The following is a 24304-nucleotide window of genomic DNA, read 5'->3' on the forward strand; positions in this document are numbered from 1 at the left end:
ATTCAAAGAATACAGCATTGGGTCCTTTATAAGTTAAGAAACTACTGCCTGTTTTTGTTTTATTTATTTAAACTGAGCAAGGTTTATCCATTTGCCAAAATAAAAGCAAGAACTTGACTATTTTGTAATGCTTTTAAAAGAAAGAATCTTAGGAAATAGAAATTGTGTACAGTACATGTTGACTGTGAAAATAAAGTTACAAAGATTAATTTAAATTATACATATTCTGTACTTTGGATCAATGTCTAGTGTGCTGTAATCTAGCAACCCATTTGAAATGTAGGCTTTGATTTTTACTGGAAAAAGTTTGTTATTGACATTAGCTATAATTTTGTTCACCATATTTTCTTTCCATGTTAAATGTTTAATTTATTTACATTCTCTAGTGCTGCAAGCTGAATTGCAGTTAGATTCATTGAAACAGAAAGGAGCTGTTAAAAGGACCCTCTTCTTTGATTACCATCAGTCACATCATTTCTTCCCCATTGTGATAGAAAGACAGAAACAGCTCCATTGCCGGGACTTTGTTGTTTATCTCCGAGTAAGTTGTTTAAAATATTCTTGGCTGTCATCTCATAGTTTTAGTATTATGGGAGGAATATATATATATATATATATATATGAAAATGCCAGTCATGTTATTAATTTCAGAAATACGAATGATCAAAAAGTAAGAGCACTTATCATGAACATTCTATAATCACAAAATTAAATGTGAGAAAGACATATTAGGTCACCTTTTCCATTTCTTAGTCAATGAAAGATAGTTTGTCCAGTTGAGTTCAAGGAATAATAATTAGATCTTGAAATTTTAATAGAAACGTTTTCAGGAAGCAACGAGCAAAGTTATTTGGATGTAAACAGTGGCACAACACACACTGATGATATTCTAGTGCATGAGAACAAAACACTGAAACTCATTAGAAAATAACTATAAAACAGAAAGACTTGGGTAAATCAGTTAAGCTCTTGGTGTCCCAGTTTCTTCAGCTATGAAACTAGGATAATAATGGTTACCCGCCTTTATAAACCACTTTGAGATCTATGAAGGAAAAGTGGGATATAAGTGAAAAGTAATAATGATAATGGTGACTTATCCTCCCTTCATACAGTGAACCCCTCTTTTTCTTATTTGACAGATCTGGAGTCCTAAATAGCTAATATTAAGCATCTATCTGCTTAATCCACTTCCTCTGTGAAGGGAAAAAAAGTGAGGGTTATCAGTTGAGAGAGTCACCACATCCATTTTATTCAGAATCCTTGGAAGACCCATAGCAGCCTTGTGGGCATATTTCCACCAAATCCCAGTAGCTAAGAAATATATGGAGCCCTCTGGCATATTGCTTTAAACCTTTGTTCAGCATAGCTGTCTAGTCTGAAGAGATAGTTTAGTAGAGCTGTCATTTAGTCTTTGTCTTCTCCTCAGACAACCTCCAGGATGACTACTGCTCCCCAGTGTCCAAGAGTGAGGCTTTGTGGAGGTATATTTATGAAGGAGAAAAGATTAGTGTTGCTCACCTGTAGTTGGAACTGCTTAATTCACTGTCTGGGTAGGCATTAAGGCCACCCTGGAAGGGCAGAGGAAGGTGAGGTGGGGAAAAGAAGGGCTTTCGCAGTATATAAGGGGCTGCATAGGCAATAAAGATGGTGGACTTTTACCAAGGCTGATGTGTATAAATCCTTGGTTATGGAACAAACCAACAATATTGCCTCCACAGATCCACACGTGCCCTCCCTCCATTCCTGCCAGGTGGTCAAGAACTGATGGGAGTTTTAGATACGGCCTCATTCTAGGCTACTGCTTTGAAAAAGTTCTGAGTCTACGCAGCTCAGCAAGCTACTTCCAGAGTGTGGGTCTGTGGAGGCAATGTGTTCTGAGAACACCAGTTACAGGTGAGTAACCTCGCTTTCCTAACTATACCGCATAATCAAAAAATGTCTTCAAAGACACTCTTCAAAGAATCATTGTTTTATTCCTTCAATAGAGACAAAACCCTGAATTCGTGGCCGTTATTACCTTGCCTTTAGCAGCCATTTTAAAGTGTTGTTTTTATTATGTGATTACCTTTCACAGGATGAAACAGAATTTCGAGATAAATTATCTCCAATCAGTGTTAGTTTGAATTACAGCTTGGATGAATCCACTTTTGAAGATGACCTAGCTGTGAAACCAATACTGAACTATTATCAAGAAAGCACTGTTAGGGAGCAGGTATGGACCTTGCATGCAATATGTTCTATATATAAACATATTATCTGTCACATCTTTCTTAAAATAGTGTATCATTGTGTTCATAGAAGTTATGCAACAAGGGTTTAATTAATTCAGAATATGTATTTCATGGGAATAGATGACCATGCGTCTTTTAAAACTCTTCCAGAACTACTGTTTTGATTGCATTGTAGAACATGTAAGCCCCAAGTTATAGTGGGGAAACATTTGAAAGATTCATATATTCATATCTTACAAACCATTACATACATAGTCATTGAGATTACTCATGAGGGTAAAGGCTTGCAGAAATAACCCCTTCATTTGTGGCATTCCTGGTAATAATCAAAACAAGGAAGTGAATTGATTTTTTTCAAGGAAAAACTCTAATACCACCGTTACATGTTTTGAATAGGCTTACATTCTGGTGGATTGTGGGGAGGACAACATGTGCATTCCTGATTTGAAACTTTCAGCTACACCGTAAGTTTAAACAAAAAAATATGTGTTCTATACCTAATAGAATACAGGTGGTCATTAAAACAGCTCAGAAGAAAATATAGACACTTCTAACTGCCTTAACTACTAGATGAAATGTGAAACTCAGGTCAGTTGCTGGCTATAGCAATGCCTTCTTACGTATGCCAAGTACCAGATTTCCAGATTTTTGTCTGTTCTCCTATTTCCTCTCAAGGACAAAGAAAGATAAATCCTGTATATGGCTATTTTTGTCTATATATCTGTCCCAGACATTCACTGTACTCAACAATGGTAGGGAAACATACAACCAAACAGCTCTGCTTCCACCCCTGAGTACCAGTAGATAATATGAATTGCTGTTGCAAAGGGCTTTTCACTTTATTTGTTTTTATGGCCCACTTGTTTTTGTGTTTGGCACTTGATTCTCAATGTCATTATTTAGTTAAGTCAAAAACATGGGGGAAAGGTTATAGGTTGGGGCAGCAAGGAATTATAATGGGTCTGGAGTTGTGCTGTCAAGGAACTGGAGAAGGCCATCGGAGGCAAGCGTCAGTGTGGAGCCAGTGTGTGTCTTGGCTAGGGCTTTGCAAATCATCGCTATTTTTTGGTTCACTGGCCAAACCAAACAAAAAAAGTTTTTAAATTGTTTGGCTTGAGCCTAAATGAAAAATTTTCAATTTTCTTGATGAAACAAAAAGACAAAAGTCCCTCTTCTGAATCAGGAAGAATGGGGACTCAAACCCAGGACTTCCCAGGTGAATGCTCTAGCCACCACCTCCTTCTTTTCTGTTTTGTGAATAACACCTAAGTCCCCTTGTGCATCTAGCTCAGAATTTTTTTTCACTTTTTTGGCTGAAACTATATAGCAAATTTGTGACAAATTCATGAATAGTTTTGGCTGAACTGAAACTGCATTTGTTGGTGAATAAAATATTAGTCTGAAAAATTTTGCCCACTCTAGTCTCAGTGGATCTCAGGAGATGTGCTGTTTTGTGGGGCTGAAATCCTTTCTCATTCCATGGGGGAAAAGAGGCAGAGAGGGGAGCTGAAATAACCTGCTATACTTTTCTCCACTCCAAGGAAGTAGTGCAACGGGGACCCTCATAAAGTTTAGTTTTCTACATAATCTATTCCTGTGTTGGTAGGGTGCAATCAGGGCTTTGGAATTGAATACAACTTGCTTTCCGTATTCTATTGTAACTCACTTTGACAGTCCACAGTGGCACATGTATTTGCCCTGACCCCTTCCTCACTGCTCTAGAGTACACTCCCTTTTTCACAATTTGCAAATCTGCTGTGGAGTTTCTCCATGGGATTATTTTTCTGTTGTAAATTCTATGTCAAGTAGCAGGTTGTGCATAGAACTTGAAGGCAGGTTTTTTAGAAAATTGCTACTTTTTGAGTATAGATGCTAGGAGAGCAAATGGTTCATACACGTTGATTAATTGTGCATGTTTATTATCCAATTAATTATGTTTTTTCAAAGTTCATGATCAGATGTATGTTTTTATAGAGATAAAGATCAACTAATCATTGGAGAAGAAAATTGTGTCATGCTCATAATAAACCCACGGAATGATGGGGAAGGAGCCTATGAAGCTGAGCTTCATATAAAGATCCCACCTGAAGCAGATTACACAGGTGTTGAACGAAACCACAAGGTAATCATATTGGGGTATTCTGTGTTTAAAGAAAAAAGACTGGCACAGAGTTAAAGCACCCTGTGTATTCTAGCTAGGGTTAGATGACAGATTGGTGGCTTTAATCAAAAAAATAGTACAAATCTTTTAAAAAGCATATTTACATTCAGATCAGTTGTTTTATTTTAGGCTATGTCCACACTTATGGTGGTAGCAAAGAATCCTGTGGCACCTTATAGACTAACAGACGTTTTGCAGCATGAGCTTTCGTGGGTGAATACCCACTTCGTCGGATGCAAGAGTGGAAATTTAGTTAGTCTATAAGGTGCCACAGGATTCTTTGCTGCTTTTACAGAACCAGACTAACACGGCTACCTCTCTGATACTTATGGTGGTGTGTATGGTCCATACACTGCACCTCCCCCCCCCCACACACACACAACAAGGGTATAAATAGATGGCGAGGCACTGCTAAGAACAGTTGCCAACTTTCACATGGTAAATAAGCACCCCAACTTTCACAATAAGCCAAAAATCAAGCTAATCCCATTTCAAAACAAGGCCAAAACAAGCCAGTCCCTCAGAACCCCAACACTCTATGGACTAGAACCCCCTGGCGTGCAGTCTGGGACTGTGGTGGGGCTGCTATGCACCCCTGACTCTCCCCCCTTGCCCCTGCTTGTGCCCCCTTGCCCCTGCTTGCCAGGAGCCGATCAAAAAAAAGAAGCAACAAGCTACAAGCCAAACAAGCAATGAGCTACAAACCAAAAACTAGCCAACAAGCAACCTCACAAGCCAGTTAAGCCAAAAACAAGCCCAATTTCTGTGTTTTTTTCCACGGGTTTGGCATGTCTGTTGCTTAGCCGTGTGGAGTAAAAACATGCCAGAACCTTAGGGTATGTACCCTTAACGGCTCTCCAAATGCCCAAGCAGTGTCTTCCATGGCTACACTGCTAAAAACAGTGTAATGTCCCATGGGCCTCCCAGCACAAGGAAAGGCTCCAGAAGTGGGGAGGCACTGGGGACAGGCTCCGGCAGCTCCCCACTGCTGGAGCCTTTCCCTGCAACAGGGAGCTGTTGGAGCCTTGCCCCACCACAGGGAAAGTCTCCAGTAGCAGGGAGAGGCTCTGGCAGGGGGGAGGCAGAGGGGAAAGGATCTGGACAAAACATGCTTTTCACTGTGGCATGTAGATACATGTATCCTACACATGGCTGCCAGTATAGACAAGGCTTTATACATAGGCCAAGAAGCATGAAATCATAGGATATGATAATGTTTAGACAGAGGCTATTTAAAGAAGCTTGTCCAATTGAACTATACTGTAATTACTTAAGCCCCGCCCCAGCCATTTGTTTTTTTAAACAGATCTCTCTTATTCACTGCTGGACAGTAAGATTATATCACCTCATCTGCACATAAATCTCTTAAACTATCGCACCATCAACTTTTTTTCTCTGAATGTTTGGAATGTGACACACAGAAAGGCCCTGGGAATTAGAGGGGGAGTTAATTTCCTTGCAAGAGACAAATGTTGTTAATTGAGTTGAAAGTAATCTGCAATGTATTTCTTGATTCTTCTTCTGTCAATCTACTTTACTAATGGACTGAAAGTTGCAATAGGATAAACCCAGTTAAAAGAACTGATGAAAAGGAAAGTGAAGATGTTATTGAAGATTATATTGTTAGAAATTAAAGAGAACTCTACCCCTCACGTGCACTTAAAATAATTTCCCTGACTCCTTGCTTCTCAGTGTATTTTTCTTCTCCTGCTCTCTCATAGTAACTCTAGCTTTGTTGCCTGATGTACAGGAAAGAAGCTGTATTTATCATAATCTGGCTGGGTTATTTTACTCTGTTGGTCTCAAGAAGCAATAGACTATTCTTCCTGACATATGTGGCAGGGGGAGGGGGTGGTGTTCCTAAGCACTCTGAAGTTAATCAGAATCTTTCCATTTACTTCAGTGGATTTTGGATTGGGTCCTGGAGAGGCGAGAGTCTTCTAATTAGAAATGGCAGGGAAAAAATTCCCCCCAAAACTTTAGATAAAAAATGCCCTTTTTATCAAAATGTTATCAAAATCTTTCAGGTTTTCATTACAAAAAAAATTAACCCCTAGTCCCCCAAAATGGTTTGTTTTCAACTACTATAAAATGAATTTTTTTAGATCAAACGTTTTCATTTTCTTTGATTTTTTTTGTGTGAAGTAAAATGCATTTCATGACCAGCTCTGCTTCATGACCAGTCTGCTGATACAGACTTAATGAGGCTATCTTAAATTTTCCATACATTTGCACTCCCATGCTCTGTGCACTAGAGCAGACTGATTAACCTTTCATTCACATCTCTTAATGTCAGCCCTAATTCAGACAGAGGGATTGCTATTTATGTTCTTTTTAAAAAAAATAGCAGAACATTAGTCCTAGTGTTCATAATTCTTAGGCAGCATTACATTATGTATAACAGATTTAGTTTTTGTGAACTTTTCATATAGTACTGAAAGCTAACCAGTGACTTCTATTGATTTTAGAACTGTAAAAAAAGTATACTATTCAAAACTTTATTGTTGAGTTTAATACAAATAAAAACCTAGAAAACACAACCCAAATGTGCGACAGAGACATTCATATTGCACTATTTGCCCATGTTATAAAATATGCATGTGGTATTTAATAAGAAATGGGGTGTTGTTCTCTATCTTCAGCTGCTTTTCTGTGCTACCACAGTTGTTCAAAGCTGTTGAAGTCCTGACAAAGATGAATACACAATCTCTGTCATTTAAAAAACCAAATTGAAATGAAAAAAATGAATGGATTAAAACATGCATCCTGTAAATCCTAATGTTCCTTTACACCCTTTCCTCTACATTCTCATTGCACTCCACCTCTCTGTCATTATAGAAAGAGGAAGTTTGCCAAGAAGAGAGGTATTTACAACCATTTCTATCATCTTATTCCCAAAATGGCCTTACTTCCACGTACATTAGGTTCGTATGTTTAAAGGCTGATCCAATACAAATGCTGAAAGTATAAAAGAGTGCTTACAGTTGATTCTATTCATGAATAAAGTTTAAGTATCTCAACATGATGGATAGGCCTCTGGCTTGCCTTGCACAGGGCTAACTTCCAGCATATCTGGCTTTATCAAAACAACTTGCAATGTGACACCCAAGATACACTCAGGTATGGAAACATAAGTCTCTTGGTTTGTAACCATGGGTGAAATCCTGGACCCACTGAAGTTAATGGGGGTTTTACCATTGGTTTCAGCAGGGTCAGGATTTCACCCTATGTCTCCACAAGTGTTTGTACCACACCTAGCACAATGAAGCCTTGATTCTAATTGGAACTCTGGGCACTGCTGTAATATAAATAATCAGAAGTTCCACAGTAATTTCAGCAAAGTTCTTTAGATTTGTGATGGCACCAGTTACCATCATGCCATTAGCCCTCTGCATCCAACATTCCTCAGTGGCACTTCACTATATCAAAGGCAGTGGCCCTCTCCATGTCTGTAATCAGTATTGTCCCTATATAACTGGCCTTCCTGTAACAGGGCAGAGACAATATGTTCCTCAAAACCAGTCCCAATGTAACAGCGGGATATAGTTCAGTTTAGATAAAACAAGTGGACCAAATTTATCCCTTGTACTTATTTATATACACTTTGGATACAGCAAAAGAGAAAAGAAGAAAAAGGAAAACACAGAAGAGTTTTCGGTTCAAATTCTTCTCTCAGTTACTCCAGCATAAACCCAGAGCAATGGATGTGTGATATTACTCCAATTTGCTCTGTAGTTACTCTGGCTTAACTGAAAGATGTCCCTTGAATGTTACCTGTCTGATATGTCTATGGAAGGATTCTTTTGGCTATTCTATAAACTTTAGCTACTCAAGGAAAATGATAAAGCAATAATATTACCTTACAGGGCCCACAATGGATAAACTGTTCCGACTCCACTGCATAGGAGGCACCATTGAGTGTGCTATGTCTGTATTGTTACTGTGTTGTTACCTCGGGCTCTGATTCTCCATCACCTTGTACTTTGTGTAGCCAAATCAGAATGGTAGTTCTTTGCACTGGTGTACATGACTATGAAAATGCAACCCAGCAGAGAATCAGGCCCTCATCCCCCAGCTGCAGATTGATGCTCTTCTTAATTTTTAGGTGTAAAAGTCAAAAGATACCATTTGTTTTCTTGATCCACTGCATACATTGATTCTTCCTTAAGTTGCCAGTTGGTTAATGAAATACAGTATGATCAACCCTATTATTAGTAGCAGTAATTTAGATTGTGGTAGCATCTGGGAGCCCCAATCTCCGACCATAACCACATTGTGCTTGGCATTGCAAACAGAACAAAAAGACAGTCCCTGCCCCCAAAAACGTATCACACTGATCTTGGATGGCACAATAAGCACAGGCTCTTGCCTTTCCACTCTGCAGGAGACTGGAGTCCAAATCCTCATAAAGAGATAAGTGAACGCAAATGAAGTGTTTTCCTAGCCCCTGCTAGGTGTTTGTCCACATGACAAAGACATTACACAGTTTGGCACGGCTCACTGTCTCTGCTCTGGCAGGGAACAGCAGAGGCATTGCAGTCAAAATGAGAGCCTTGGCTGCAATGTATAGAGATGTTCTCGCATGGCTTCTCAGACAAATAGCCAGTGCTATTAGCACTATGCTTTTGTGGGCGGGAGAGTGACACTCAAAAAAAAAATAAAAAAAAGCTTTCTTGGCTCACTTGTAAAATCTTGTTAGTGAAATGAGTAAAGGGTTGCTAGCTAGATGAGATATGATTTAATTGGAACTAGATTATAAACCTCTTGGCACAGAGATGAGGTCTTCTAATGTCTGAATAGCAACAATCCATCTGCTGGCACTCAGTCAATTGAAAAGCATGTCCATCTACACTGTCTGGGAAAATATAACATTATTTGTGAAAGATGGTTAAATAACTTTTTTAAAGGGGGCAGGGGGGCATTTTTATTCAGTAGTCTGGGTCCATTAACTACCCTGTTACCAATTAGTAGTTCATTACTGAGACAGCCAAGACAGTCCATTTGTTCTTAGTGCATTTGTAGGCAGCTGGATTAGTTAAAGCATCCAGTCATTTTTCCGTTAAAATGTGCCCTGGGAGTACAAGTGTTAATTGGTGGGGTTTAGCTGCTGTTCAAGACTGCCAAAAAGACCATGTGCTACTATAAAAATATAAATTGCTGCATACGGCCAGTAAAAGGGTTCTGTGGCTGAATCTACAATGTTGCTCAGTTACATGTGAAACCAATGGAACTGGCAATGCTGGATGTCAAGTATCAGAGGGGTAGCCGTGTTAGTCTGGTTCTGTAGAAGCAGCAAAGAATCCTGTGGCACCTTATAGACTAACAGACGTTTTGCAGCATGAGCTTTCGTGGGTGAATACATCTTGCATCCGAAGAAGTGGGTATTCACCCACGAAAGCTCATGCTGCAAAACGTCTGTTAGTCTATAAGGTGCCACAGGATTCTTTGCTGCTTCTACAATGCTGGATGTGTAAATCTCTCTCCTTTTTCTTGTTATCCTCCTTCTGCCACTTCTAATTTTGGTGTTCTACCTCTAACTGTTCTACCTCTAACTTTGCTGTAACTACCTCTAAGAGGTGATCTCTGAAAAAAAATGTATTACTAAAGATAATTTCACATTTTGGGCATCCTATCACAGACTGACCCCTTGCCCCATCCCTATATTGCACAAATTAGCTTTGACATTGCCTGTTACATAAATATTGTAACATCAGCCACCTACAGTCTAATTAAAGATCAGGCCACTGATTTTGCATGAATCTCTGAAATTTAGTTCCAAAACTCACTTATTTGCTTAGACTCTTTTGGCAGGAGGAAGTCACAAAGGGGTTGGTATACTTTGTGCTAGTGGATGGTACAACTTTTATATAACAATATTAAACTATATAGTACTGATGATTGGACATTTATGTAACATCTTAAACTAAATTTGCACAAGAGAAGGATTGAGTTGAATATGCATTTATGCACATAGATTCCCACATACATTTAACTGCAATTGTTAGCTTATCCACAGTGTGAGTGCCTATTCTCAGCTCAGCTTGGCAAATCCTTTAAAAGCATGAGAAGATTTAACAGTTAAATTACCTCACAGCAGAAATTAACCAACTGATAATTTAGTAAAGGCTAATCAAAGAATACCAGCCCTTATCCCACTTCCTTTCCCCCAAAGTACTGAGCAAATAGATGGGATTTGCAACCAGATGTCTTAGTTACAGAGATAGCTATACCTTTGACTCCTCCCTGTTCTCTGAGTGCACCTCCTTAAGGTACCAGAATTCATGCCTTCACCTGTCTTGGGTTGGAATCCCATAAGTCTCCCACTCTTAGACTAGAGCTCAGGCTACAGCCTTCTGTGTACTGTTCATGATGCACACAGGGGTTTGAAACCAAAATGAAATTTCATAAACAAAAGGCATCATTATCTCAACAGGATACACTTTGCTCTGACCTTTGACCTCCATGTTGGTGTTCTTTTGTTACAGGCATTACGTGTATTGAGCTGTGATTACAAGATGGAAAATGAAACTAGAATGGTGGTTTGTGACCTTGGAAATCCCATGGTGGCTGGAACAAATGTAAGAGAAAACCAGACACATTTGCTGATTTTATCTAATTGAATTTTAAGGGAAGCTAATGGAAATCTACTCATTTAGCAGAATGCATCCCAATAAGCAGCAGCTAAAACAAATTCTTTTATCTGGACAGGAAATTGTTGGTGTAATAACATACAGTACTATACTGCCTTAGGACTAATAATCTGATGCTTGAAAACATTCATGATTTTCGGCCTGTTTCTGCCCTCACTTACACCAGTGTAAATTGGGACTCATTCCATTAGTGTCACTGGCATATCACCAGGGTAATGAGATTGGAATCCTTATTCATAGTGGTAGGTGTGTTCATTTTCTCCTTTCAATGTGACTTCATGTAGTGGGGCGCCTCTCCCACTCCAGCAGAAAAAGGGTTAAAATCAGCTCTGGGAGAAGGTTGGGGCTGAGAACTGCTAAACTGGATTGATTGGGGAAGTGGCTGCAGCTGGGCCACGCCCCAATCAGGCCACAGCTGGCCTGTGTAAAAAGGCTGTGAGCCAGAGGTCTAGGAGGAGTCTCTTTCCAGGCTGGGCGAGAGCAGCATATGGCTGCCTGTAGAAAGGGTACTGGGATGGAAGCAGGGGAGCGCCAGGCTGCAAACTCCCCAGGCTTCAGGGCCTGGTCCAAGGCCCACAGAGGTACTGGAAGGCAGAGGAAGGTAGAAGGTCCAAACCCCCCTTGCCTATGATGAGTGGGTTTTACACTGCAGTCTGCCCTAGTGAGTGGGGGCTAGATGGTGACTGGCAGTAGCCATGACTGAGGCAAGGTGGGGATAGAGGGTTGGGGGTTCCCCTGGGGTGGGGAGACCCTGAGACTGCAGGGGTATTTGCTGGGGGAAGCACCCCAAAGACAAGGGCACCGGGTTCTGGGTGGGACATGGGGGCCAGCAGCAGAGGGACACTGGCTTGCAGAGGGTGCTCTGTGCTGGAAAGAGCTAATTCCCAACAACCAGCAGGAGGCGCCGTGATGGTGAGTCCTGCACCTTTACACTTCAGTAAACAGTATTTTATTCTATACTGTAAGTGAAATCCTATTGGGCCCAATTCTGATCTCACTCACCCCAGTGTAATTCTTTTGGTTGAATCCTATTTACACCAGTGCAAATGAGGTTTGACTCATAATTAGTATCATCACAAACATTTTCTAAGGTAAAGAATTTCTACTTTTTAAAAATAAATGAATAGCATATATTCATAAATGCTGTATCAATAGCCCTCGCTACAGTCACGTATAGAACTGGCTAACATAATGGCAGTGCTCTATTTTATCCATTCTACTGCTGAACAATGTGTTTGCTGTAGTCTAATCTGTTGTTCATACTTCTCTACAAGAAATGCATTCTTTCTGGCATCACAGAAAATTATAATCCATATTTGTCCCCTAATCTCCCTATTTTGGGTTTCTCTTGAGCCGAAACAGAGAATTTGTCAACTGGCAGGTTGTGCTGCGTTTTTTATGAACAAGCGTTTGTGAGAGAAGGTTGAAACAAACAAGTTAACTGCAGCATAAGTCACCATGGCACTTTTTGGCAAGTATTCTGGCTACAGTGATTAAAGATGGGCTGAGGAGGTGGTGTTTGGACCTGGATTAGGTTTGGATATCTTTGTTACTTGGGAGCAGACACGCTGCTCATTCCATAGGGGGGATCCTCTCCTTCTGTCTCTTGACAAAACAGTTCAGGAAAAACTCCAGCAGCAGAACTTGACAGAGTTTCCCCCCACAAGAATCCTCTCCCATTGATTATATAACTATAAAAAGTTTGGGTTTAATTACATGTTTTGATATTTAGTTAAATGAATATCATTACCCCTTTGAATTATGGTTATGTAAGTATCCCCATACAATCATAATTCAAAGGGGTAATGCCATGACCATTGAACTAAATATCAAAAATGTGATTAAATCCAAACTTTTTGAGTTACATAATAAGCCGTGCTAGTAAAACTGAGCAAGACAACTCTTCTGTGAATGAATTGTAAACCTATAAAACAATAGCTTTTAATTGGAAATTAGCATCGCTCACATTTGGTAGGAGCTTAGCTGGATACCCTAATATTAGTGCAGTAGCTTTACAAGGTACTTCATAATCTGACATGCATCTGACGAAGTGGGCATTCACCCACGAAAGCTTATGCTCCCATACATCTGTTAGTCTTTAAGGTGCCACAGGACTCATTGTTGCTTTTTACAGATCCAGACTAACACAGCTACCCCTCTGATACTTAATTATCTAAGATACCCAAAATACTGATTAGCAACAACTAGCAAAAATTGGTATTTCTCTCCTTAAGCTTTCTCTAGATGGGAATTTTCTAGGTTGCTGTCTTGACACAGTTATTCCTGCATGATATCAAGCCAATGTTTCTTCATGCATTGTTTTTATAGTAGATCCCACTCTGTTAGCTCTGTTAGCTGATTTTCAAATATTCCAGATGGGCCTGTCCCTGCTCTGAGAAATTCACAGTCTAAGTGCTGACAAATAAAGAGGTTAGAGGAAGAACTGTCATAGGCTGAGCTGACCTTTTAATGGGTTTGGGACTCAGCTACACTCTTGCCAGGCTTAGGCCACCATTCCAAGTAAAGCAAATGAGTCCATAGGTTTTGTGATGGAAACATCTGGTTAGAAGCTAGGCCTGCTGGGGAAGATAACTGCAGCCCAAAGTTAATCAGAGAGAGGTGGGGAGGGATGTTTCTTAGAAGAAGGCAGCTGACAACTCACTAGAGTGCCCAGGCAGAAGGTCTAGAAGAGAAACCTGCAAGGACCCTGTTGAGGGATGAGCCTTAGCTGAGAGACATGCAGGGAGCAGGAGCTTGCAGGGTGAGAAGCTCTAGCTATGTAAGGGTTGACAGGACTTGAACGCAGGCCTGCAGGGCTACCAGGCAATTATCATCCCCACACTGCTAACCATTGGCAGCTGTAATCTGCACACTCTCAGTGACCCACAATCTGCAGAGGTTCAATGCCACAGGAAGTTCTGCCCTGAGTGACCCGACTGACAGTGGCCTTAGTGATCCCTGATTGGCTCCTTGTCCCTATATCAACCCACAAGATGTACCAGGAAGTGTTCAGGCAACAGTTGCATCCCCAACTAGCTGCTGTAGAAGCAACTGTCCAGCTTCCCTGTTCCTGAATTCCCATTATTGACCTTGACTCTGACATGGATTCTGACTCCTGACTGACCTCTGGAATCCCAACACGAACCCCAATACCTGGTATTGACCCTTGACCTGATTCCTGACTCTGCCTCTAGCTCTTACCCTCAGCTTGACTCTTGACTCTGATGCTGGCTCTGACGCCTGGCTTCCTGGAACCCCAAGCTCCTGCCACTAGTCCTGCCTACCATCACCCAGTATCCTGACAGGCAACGAGGACTGCAAAGGACTGTGAGCCTGGAAGGGAGAGCTATATGGATCCTGAAGCCCATTTAACTGAATGGATTAACTGAGCCTGGAAAAGAGGGCTAGAAAGTTTAGGTATCAGGCTTATTAACATACAACTCAAAAAGGGGAGAGTTACTGAGAAAACTTAGTATGAAGTTTTCCTAATGAGGTGATTGGAAGGTAAACAGAGGCAGTAGATGAGCCTGAAAGCAGGCTTGGTAACCAGTCCTGCAAGAATAGGCAACTTACGTATGCATCAACTGTGACCAGTATGGCAGAAAGGGGAGGGAATTAAATGAGAACAGGGTAGGCATTGCAGATGTGCTCAGGGCAGTTGTACCATATGTAGGGGGCTGTGTAGGAGATGCAGGATGAACATAAAGGGGCACCAACAATATATCAAATAAAGGGCAAATCCTGTCTGTAATGTGCATGTTCCCTGCCAATGGGCTGGGATGTTCCCTGAAATAACTTGAGAAGATCTGGGTATGAGAGTGGAGATAGGTATGGAATTGTCCAATCAGGCTGTGGAATATCAGCCGATCCACTCTGTTGCTATTGCTGCCCTCCATCCCACTCTGCTGTGTATCCAAAGGCCTCATCCCTGCCTGGCCTCTACATCAGCCTTACCCCAAATTCTACCAGCACTAGGGTTCAGGGAGACTCTGGGCTCCCTGTAGCCTTCCCACTTGTCCCCATGCTGCGTAACCACACCAGTTCCACTGCATGCAGGGCCTTCTACAGCCCTTTCTTGGTCCCACATGATCTGACCCTAAAGCAGGAGTGTTCTCATCAGTCATCTCATAATTTGTCATTCTTACATCATAGTTGATCACTTCCCTATTTTCCTGCAGGATGAGGTCTAAAGCTGAAATTAATGTAACATTACCAAATATTCCTAAACAAAATATTTCATTAGACTAGATAAACCTTGCAGTCCTGTCTGTGATTCCATGATTAAGGTGGAGTGGAAATTGTAAACAGAAAACTTCATTTAAAACATAAGAACATTACAGTTTATACATAGGGCTTCTTTTGGGGGGGTGTATTTCATTTTTTAGTGTTTATTTATAGCAATTTTTGAGTTTCATGTTTGTCCAAAAACCAGGGTGCTTCGAGACTTTCTCTTTGTATATACCGTAATGAGTAATGCGCACATATACATTATGTTATATAGATTACCCATTACAATATGTACAACTGTAATCTCTTTGCAATGTTCCCTACTGTGCACCAGAAGGGTCTGCACAGGCCAACTGATGTGCAACATATTTAGGCGTGTTAGAAATCATACTCCATAATCTGCATTAGTGTTCTTTGTAGACAAACCCTTAGGTGCATGTAAGATTTATGGTGTTTTTCAACTTATTTATTGTATTGGGGGTGTTCCATCACTATTTATTGATTTTAAAAAAAAACTAAAATCAGAAGCCCTATTTATAAGAAAAGAACCAAGCATTTGAAAGTCAAGGTATATGAAGACGGTAATTTTAAAAAATCCAAACCTCAACAAGTCTGGAAATACCACATAAGGTTTGAACACTAACTTTAACTCTGGAACTAGTTCTCATGGGGGCCTAGTAAAGGCCAAAGGACTGGAGTTCCTGTACCAGACAGTTTCTAAGCTGTGTGATGGCAAACCAAGTTAGCACATTTCCAACAGTGAAATACCAGTCATTTCTTCAAATCGCATAACTCTTAAACAGCTGCTCTGATCCACCTCCAACTTTGTAAAACACTTATGCTCTGGCAAGAGATCAGTGGTTTTTAAAATATTCAGTCAGAAAGGGATTTTTTGTAGATGTGGGGGTGAGATCATAATCAAACATTCTTAAACTCTTAACTACAGAGACACAACAGTGCCTCTTCAATAGCTGGAGCCCCTACAGTTCTGAAGCAATTGAAGACCAACTTGTTTGGAAAGGCTCGCTCGTTTGTGTGGCAGGGTTTAGTGACGTACCCTGTGGAAATGTTTAAAAATAGATGATACAGAAAGTTTGAAACATCAGTTATTGGTCATCGGAGGTAACATACAGAGTATAGGGGATGCTAGTATTTTGGTATTGGACAGTACATAACATATACAGTCTGCAATGTCCCCAATGCAGGGTATACAGTGGGTGAGATCAAGATACAGTCAGCAAGCAGTGAGGGTACATCACTCATATAACAGTTAAAGACAGTCATGGGTATAAATAAGCGGGCCAGGTAATGGGGATAGGATGACCCTCACATGGCGGAGTTCAGTTCGGTTGGTTCAGGGCTCAGGGGATAAAGTCCAACAGGGGAGGTTTACAGGTCTCTTCTCCAGTAAAACTTGGAACAGTCTGCAGTGTCACATCTTCAGAATACATTCCTAGAAGCAGGATTACAGGGTCTCTGGCTTTTGGCAAATCAATGATTTTGTAATCTTTTACTATTCATGAAAGGTACTTAACCTGTTCAAAACATTAAAAAACAGGAAAAACCACAAGGTGTGGCACAGAATGTTGACGATAACTTCATGCTGACACTCCACAGTAAATATACCTACACTAAAGCACAGGACAAGAGGCAGAAATTGAGTCTAAATATTTTTAACTGAATGACTTGTCTAGTACACTGAAAGGTATCAGATTGAGAGTGTTAAAGACGGAAGTCCTTCCAAAGTCATTGCCATTTCTGATGGCTGTTCCACCTGCATATCTTAACACCATCCCTCCAAAAGAGAAGCATTAACAATATGAGCATGTGATAGTGACCCAGACTTTGCCATCTGTGAAAATCTCCAACCTCCTGCCCCATTTGACATCCCACCATAAGTCCAGGAACACCTTGGCAGACAAAGCTCTCAAAACCTCAGGACTATCACCAAAAGATAATGAGATTTGAGAAAATAGCAGGGTCAAGAATCAAGACCTGCTCATGGATCCTACAGACCAACCACCTGGCTTCACAATAGCACATAAGATATGGATCACAGTGAACCACACCAGAACCACACACCTGCATTGCCTACCACACAAGGAAGGATGATTCAATATATGAATGTGGAGAAGACATCCAAAACATGGAACACCTAGTGAACAACTGCCCTCTAAAATACTTATCTGGAAGGACAGCCTTGATTCGTTACCAGAAGCCATATCGTTAAAGACAAACTTGGATGTCAACCTTTAATGTTGCTTTTGAAGTTGCCACACAAAAGGAGATGATGCGTTAGTGTAGGGAAGTTTTCCTGTTTTGTTGGCATACCGAGATATCAGTCGCCACAGTTGCCAATGTTGTGCCTTTTTGTATGCACTAAAATACACTTTTCAAAAATAAGATTAATGTGGGTTGTATGTAGGCAGCAAGTGAGGAGCAGTCATCTGTCTCCTAGCATAATCCTGGGTGCCATAAAAATAATAGAATGGAGCCTTAAGAGACACCATAGGGAATGTGATCTGGTTCATGGTAATATAATCCTGACAAAACTTAAACTTCATTTGGAAAATGAAAATCATGTTAATATTGTGCCAGTAAAGATAAACTTGCTGCTAGAGAGCCAGCAACATATTGGCCACTCCAGTGGCCTCTTGAGATTCACCAGTGGCATATCTGAGCACCTTTGCTCCATTATTGTTAGTAGAGTCAACTACTCTCAGCCAGAGAAAAGACATGTGACCACACAGAGGCAACATCTGCAGCTCATTAGTATTTTACGGTAGGAGTGCTATTTCAGTATTAAATAAGGGATTAAGCCCAGGCTGATAGAGGTCTAATAGATCATCAAAACTGCAGTGCATATCTGCTCTATTAGATCAGAGGGAAACTGTATCTCTGCTTCACTGGATCTCTCTTACATTAACATTAATAAAAATTCACCATACACTGGCCATTAGATACAGTGGAACAAATCCTGAATTTCTTACCTTGCTTTCTTACTTCACTCAGTGAAACAGAGGTGCAGGAACTAGGGGTGTGAGGGTGCTGCAGCACACCCAGGTTTTGTGCAGCGTCCCGGCTGCCAGCCCTGCATGCAGGGTCCTGGCACTGCTGGTTCCATGCCTGTGGCTCTGCTCCCACCCCCGTGCCCAGAGTCCTGGCCACAGGAACTGTGCCTTCGGTTCTGTTCTCAGCCCTGTGCCCAAGGTCCTGGCTGCAGGACCTGTGCCTGGGGCTCTGCTCCTGCCCCCAGCTGTGCTTCCAGACTCGGCCCCCTTACTCCTGTCTGTGTCCTCCCCCATCCCAGAGCCACAGTTCGGTCCTGGCCGCAGCTCTGGGGAGAGGGGGCCCAGACAGGGTTTAGGAGCGAGTGCGAGGTAAAAAGTTCGGGGACCACTGGCTTTCAGCACGCCTACTGTAAAGAGTGTTCCAGCACCACTGCAGTGAAAGTTTTTGCTTCATTAAATTTAAATAATACTTCAAATGTATCTGCAACACACATACATTTTTGATACTGCCACCACCATCATAATCATCAGAATGTAGCCTTAATGACAAATTAAGTCCCTTCCATGCCTTCAAGCACCTATTCAGCATCAGCTTACTTCAGGAGTAGTTTCTGTTCATCTGACGCTACAGACAATGACAAGGATCTTTGGTGATTATGCTGTTTAAATGATAGGAAGACAAAGACCTGAACTTGCAGCATGCTTTTATGCTAACAGTATTGCCTTCCACATAGCACAAAATGAATAACTGAAGGAAAAGATTGAAACATTTCACCCTAAGAATAGTCCTCTTGATGGATTTAAACTCACCAATCCACCATTATGTTCTGCAAGTGAAGAAGGAGAGGGGAAAATTAACAGAAGACTTAAAGTATCAACACTGGCATTACTCCAAGATGGTTGGTAAAACAAGAGAAATGACCAAATAGTGACTAGAAGCATGAATGCAGGATGAAATGCATTCCTCTTGAATGCTGTTGATTCTAGGTCTGAAAAGAAAACTAGATTATTGTGTTTGTATTGGTGAAGATGCCACACAAGCAAGCAGATAAAAGTAGGGCAAAGAGGTCTCCTCCACTTGTTCAAACAAGAAAATAAAATGAAAAAAAGAGAACTGAAGAGTTCAAACTTTGGTTGAAAATGGAGGCTTGATGGCCCAGTTTCCCAGCGATACCTGATGGAATTCTCAAGAAGAATTTGTTTCTACATATGCATGTATCGCCATGCAACCAACATTTTCGGGGAGCACAAGAAGGGTTCTGATCAAAACAGTGTGTGTATGATGCAAGGCAATAAATGTAATTTGAGGAGGATTCAGAGGGCCTTTACAGGCTGTGAACACTGCTGGCACAGTTTCAGTTCCAAATGAAAAACATTTCAAGTAGTCCTGCTTCTATATTTTTTTAATTGACTAGGTTTTAGATTAATGGTGTCCCCTTAATAGTTATCAATGCACAATTGCACACTGCTTGTACAAATCTAAAAATCATAACGTTAAAGAATGCTGGTTTTCCCATGATGAATCATGTCTTTAAAATTGCCATTTTTAATAACTGACTCTTTCATTTGTTTTGGGGTGGGAGTGCACACTTTAATGAATGTCTTGATTAGGTTCGCTACAAAAAAATAACAGACATTTAAGCCACCCTATCAAAATGTTACTCAGAAAATGTTTGTTTTTTCCTAGTTCTCCACTGGCATCCGGTTTTCCGTTCAGCATTTTGAAAATGCCGATTTCAGCATCACATTTGAACTGCAAGTAAAAAGGTTCGATATTTTACCAAGTACACAATGATTTAAACTGTAAATACATATCCATATTTCAAAACTAGTACTAAGAAGATTCATTGTAACTCTACAATGGAAGTAATTATTCTATGGCCTTTCCTTTTGCAGATGTTTTCTAGAGGAATCTAAAACTGGTACAGACCACTCTGTTGGCTTTTAGCTAAATCAGCTACTGGAACATGTTGAGGGTTTTTCATTGGTCAAAATTCATTTCTTCTGGTTGTGGTCAGTGGTTCCATGGAATTTAAACTTGATATTCCCCTTCAGAATTGCTTGAAACACATAATTAGGCACAGCAGAAATCAATTTTATATATTTTATCAAATCAAAATGTGTAGATATAACATTTTGTTTGGATAATATTGAAGTTTGTTTGTAAGCATGTCTTCCAATTTGTTTATATTTTAAAATTTTCACAGTTGTGAGAAATTATGGGGACATCAGACTGTAGGAGCGGTCGACAATAATTATTTAATGACAGTAGATTATGGAAATATTTCTTCATCGGTTTGTGTTTATGCTGAATGATAAAATCTCATCCTTCCAAGCTTTAGAAAGACATCCTGATGGAGAAGAAAAAAATAAAAAAGACTGGCTTCTCCCTTATGCCTGACTAAGAAAATAGAAGGTCCACAATTGGAGGTGGTCTGATTTTTTTCCAATAAAATGTTTTAATTAAAAAAGGCTTTTTTCAAATAAAATTATTATGGAAAAACTTTACTTTTCCAAATTTTTCATTAAATTTGTTATTTATATTTTTATTTTTTTGTAATTGAAATTATAAAAATAATTGTTTACTGAAAATTGGAAAATAAAAATCTTGATAACTAGAGCTAGTCAGAAATGTTGACAGTTTTCCATCAAAAGCAAAACATTTTGCAGAAACATGTAAATCTTGATTAAATTTAAGAGGAAAAGTCAAAATTATTCATTTTAGCTTTCTCACTTCACTTCTCACTATCATTCTGATAAAGTAAAATATCTAGCTTAGACTACCATTTTGTTTTATTTAGGTTAGACTTACATTCGTGTTTTTAATATAAAATTCAAAACAAAATGATTCAGTGCTCTCAAATAAAACAAAAGTCATAATTTTTGATTTGCAGAAAAATTTGAGATTTCAGATTTTTGTTCCAATTTGGAATAAGAATTTTTCAGCACTTTGAAATTTCCCATGTAACAAATTCCAGTCTCCGACCAGCTCTCTCAATAACCATTTTGATAAGAGTTATAAGAAGTTACAATTTTTAAAAATTGGAAAAAAAGAAAACAGGCTCTAACTTGAACCATATGAAATGGGGGGGGGGGAGAAGGCAGAGTTTTTCTACTAGCTGTAGCCACAATGTGGCTGAACGGCTAATAACAGATGTCCTTCTGCTGGGCAGTGCTTCAGGCCACAACATGCCATCCCATCCTGCCCCCCAGTATGGAAATAGAGTTGATTAGGAGCAGTGGCAAAAGCACATACACTACAGTTTTTCAAAGGCTGGCAGATCTCCTACTGCATCTGTACTCATCAAATCACCAGCCAGAGTTCTCCCTGAGGTGTCTCCTTGTCCTACCCTTGTTGACTTAATTGCCACACTCTGGCCTTTAATGAGTGTCTTGATTATGTGCACTACAATAAATAATGCAGATATTTAAAATGTTTAAATCATCATTTCAAAATGTTCCTCACAGCAGGAAGGACTCACAGATAAACACCTAAACAGGGAAAAGGCAGAAAGGCACATGTAGGGCTTACTTTTCTCCAGAGAACACAGAGGGGTGTTCAGTGCTCCAGCCCTCCCTCAGTGGTCCTTCCTAGGGACAGGGAAAATTTTAACTTGAGGGTGATGCTTCCTGGTTGCCCCACTGATAGAGATTGCCCAGGAAATGTGCTAGATCAGTGCATCACCTGACGGCCTTGGTCATAGTCGTATTCATTCAGCACCTCATACAATTAGTTGCACTAGTTGGCTGTAAGCTGCCTAGCAGAGGAGGCATCATGGGCATATGCCCCATGATAACATTCATCCCTTCCACCCTTCAGACTTGCCTTTGCTAGGGCACTGAACTTTGCATTATGCTGGCCGAGACCAGGAGGGGTGAATCACACTCAGGGAAGCGGGGTGAAGGAAAAAGAAAGGTGCATGCCATGTACATACAGTGAAAGATACTCGGGAATTTGTATAATCATTTGGTAGATGAGCCAAATGGAAATTTAGTTTCAGTATATGTGTCAGTCAGGTGAGAGGTGATGGCTATATTTAAATTTAAAAATAAGATGCCTACCCATGACTCACGGAACCCTAACATCAGTGAAAAACATGGGTTCTCACATGGGGTGGGGGGTTCTGACCACCCTCCTTCTTCATATGGCTAGATAGAGGTTCTGATGCTTAAAACCTGAAAACCTCTACTCCAAACCAATCTGAATTCTTAGGGAATCCAGACTGCTTATATTCCATTAACGGACGTGATGCATTCGGTTACAGGAGAAGAAACAGTTTAGAAATATTAGGTAGGAAAGTTCTGTTTCCAAACATTTAGATTAAAATGCTGCACAGCTCCCCCCATTCTGTCTAAAAAAAATCATTATTTTATCCTCTTGCTGTAGTGTAAATGCACCAGAGGAGCAGTCAAGTTTATGTGCGTTCTAAATTTTAAGTAGTATTTCTACTTCCTTAACGAAAGGATAAAACAATCATAAAAAAAACAAAGAAACAGGAAACCGTAGTGAAGCAAAAGTAAATGACCTAACAGGAAAAGAAGAGTAAGCATAAAACTTGTTTGGCTTGGATATGTGTCTCAGCATGAGTAGTTTTTCCATAGGAAACTAATCATTAATTTGCTCCAAAATAATATGCAAAAAATAAATATTTCAACATGCCAAACGTGTAATGGTAGTTCACTGAGAGCAACAAGGGAAGCTTTGCTTATGGGAAGAGGCCAGGGAACTAGTATTGTCTGTCAAATGTAGTTCCTTTTTTAATATGAATTTTGTTAGGCACAAATAATTTCCTTAGATATCTGAACAGAGAGGTGTGCAGTGCATATCAGTACATAGACTTCTTTATTTAAAATACTCGCATAATGAGAAAATATCAGGAACCTCAAAGAAAACATATAAGTGCCCCAAATATTTGACCATAATATGATTCTGCGTAGTCTGAGCATATGAACTCTATGGAAATTACTGCCCTTGTAGGAATTGGAGTGAATTTTATCCTAACAAATTAATGTTATAATCGCCTTTGTATTGACAAAGAAATTAAAATGTAACTTTAACTGCAGTCCCCAAGCTGCTTTCCATGGCTGCAAGGAAGTGACAGTGCAGGACTAAATCAAAACCTAACTGGATATTTTGAAAAGGGAATGCACCAGTTTACAAACAAATTAAAGTTGCCTCTAATTTAGCAATTCGGACCCAGAAGCCCTGGATCAAAACAGAATTACCCTAATACTTCTCAGTAGTTAGTCAATGAGAATTCTGGCCTGTTCAAAATGTTTCCATTTAACTGATGCTACCCAGATGCGATAACAGTAAACTATGACAGCAATAGAGGCTCAAACTCTGTTGGAAAGGGGCCCTCTAGGCTTGCTTGGAAATGCTCAAAACCTCACTAACATTAGTCTCATGATGAAAATGAGTTTGAAATCTCTAAATATTTATATTGCATATGTATATGGTCTTGATCCCTCAAATCCTTCCTCACATGGATAGTCTCCTAATCTTATGATCAGTCATATTGAAGTGAAAAGGACAACATGCACTAGGGAGGGTTTGTCAGATGATATGGCCTATATATTTGTTTATAGAAAAGTGAGAGAATCAGGCCTTATATCTGGGGATTCATTTTTATTGCTGGGAGAGATCTAGAATAGAAAAACTGAGGAAAAATGTAGTTAATTTCAATTATAGTTTTCCCTGATGGAAAAGATTTGTTTAATCTTATTGTTCTTCACACTCACAAGTTTGGAGAGCCTTAAAAGCCAAACAGTAACAGAGGACAGCTTGTTAGTTAGCCTTGCCATGTTTTCATGCGCAAAATTGTTCTTGATTTTACTGGGATTCCCCTGCACAGATAGATGCAAAATCAGACCAGATAGTTTACATGGTCTTATAACCAAGCTAAACAAATTCTCTAAGTAATTATTCTTTTGTGTCATAACCAGATCACAAGATTTTCTAAAAGAAGCCTGATTTCATTGCATTATTAAAACATGTGATGAGATCAATTATTATAGTAGAAT

At 40.0% G+C, this 24304-nt stretch overlaps 1 protein-coding gene across 3 annotated transcripts in view; it reads left to right on the top strand.

Annotated features, from left to right (window-relative positions):
• The window catches only part of ITGA8 (integrin subunit alpha 8), a 174951-nt gene that overhangs the window by 88474 nt on the left and 62173 nt on the right, over positions 1 to 24304 (top strand). For all 3 annotated transcript variants that reach the window (XM_039522444.1, XM_039522445.1, XM_039522446.1), the window contains 6 exons: positions 387 to 541; positions 2075 to 2212; positions 2628 to 2695; positions 4206 to 4353; positions 10878 to 10970; positions 19968 to 20047. In XM_039522444.1, the coding sequence (XP_039378378.1) occupies positions 387 to 541; positions 2075 to 2212; positions 2628 to 2695; positions 4206 to 4353; positions 10878 to 10970; positions 19968 to 20047 (682 nt within the window). The remainder of the gene's footprint in view (positions 1 to 386; positions 542 to 2074; positions 2213 to 2627; positions 2696 to 4205; positions 4354 to 10877; positions 10971 to 19967; positions 20048 to 24304) is intronic.

This window comes from Mauremys reevesii, linkage group 2, assembly GCF_016161935.1.
Source record: "Mauremys reevesii isolate NIE-2019 linkage group 2, ASM1616193v1, whole genome shotgun sequence".
Taxonomy (NCBI): Eukaryota; Metazoa; Chordata; order Testudines; family Geoemydidae; genus Mauremys; species Mauremys reevesii.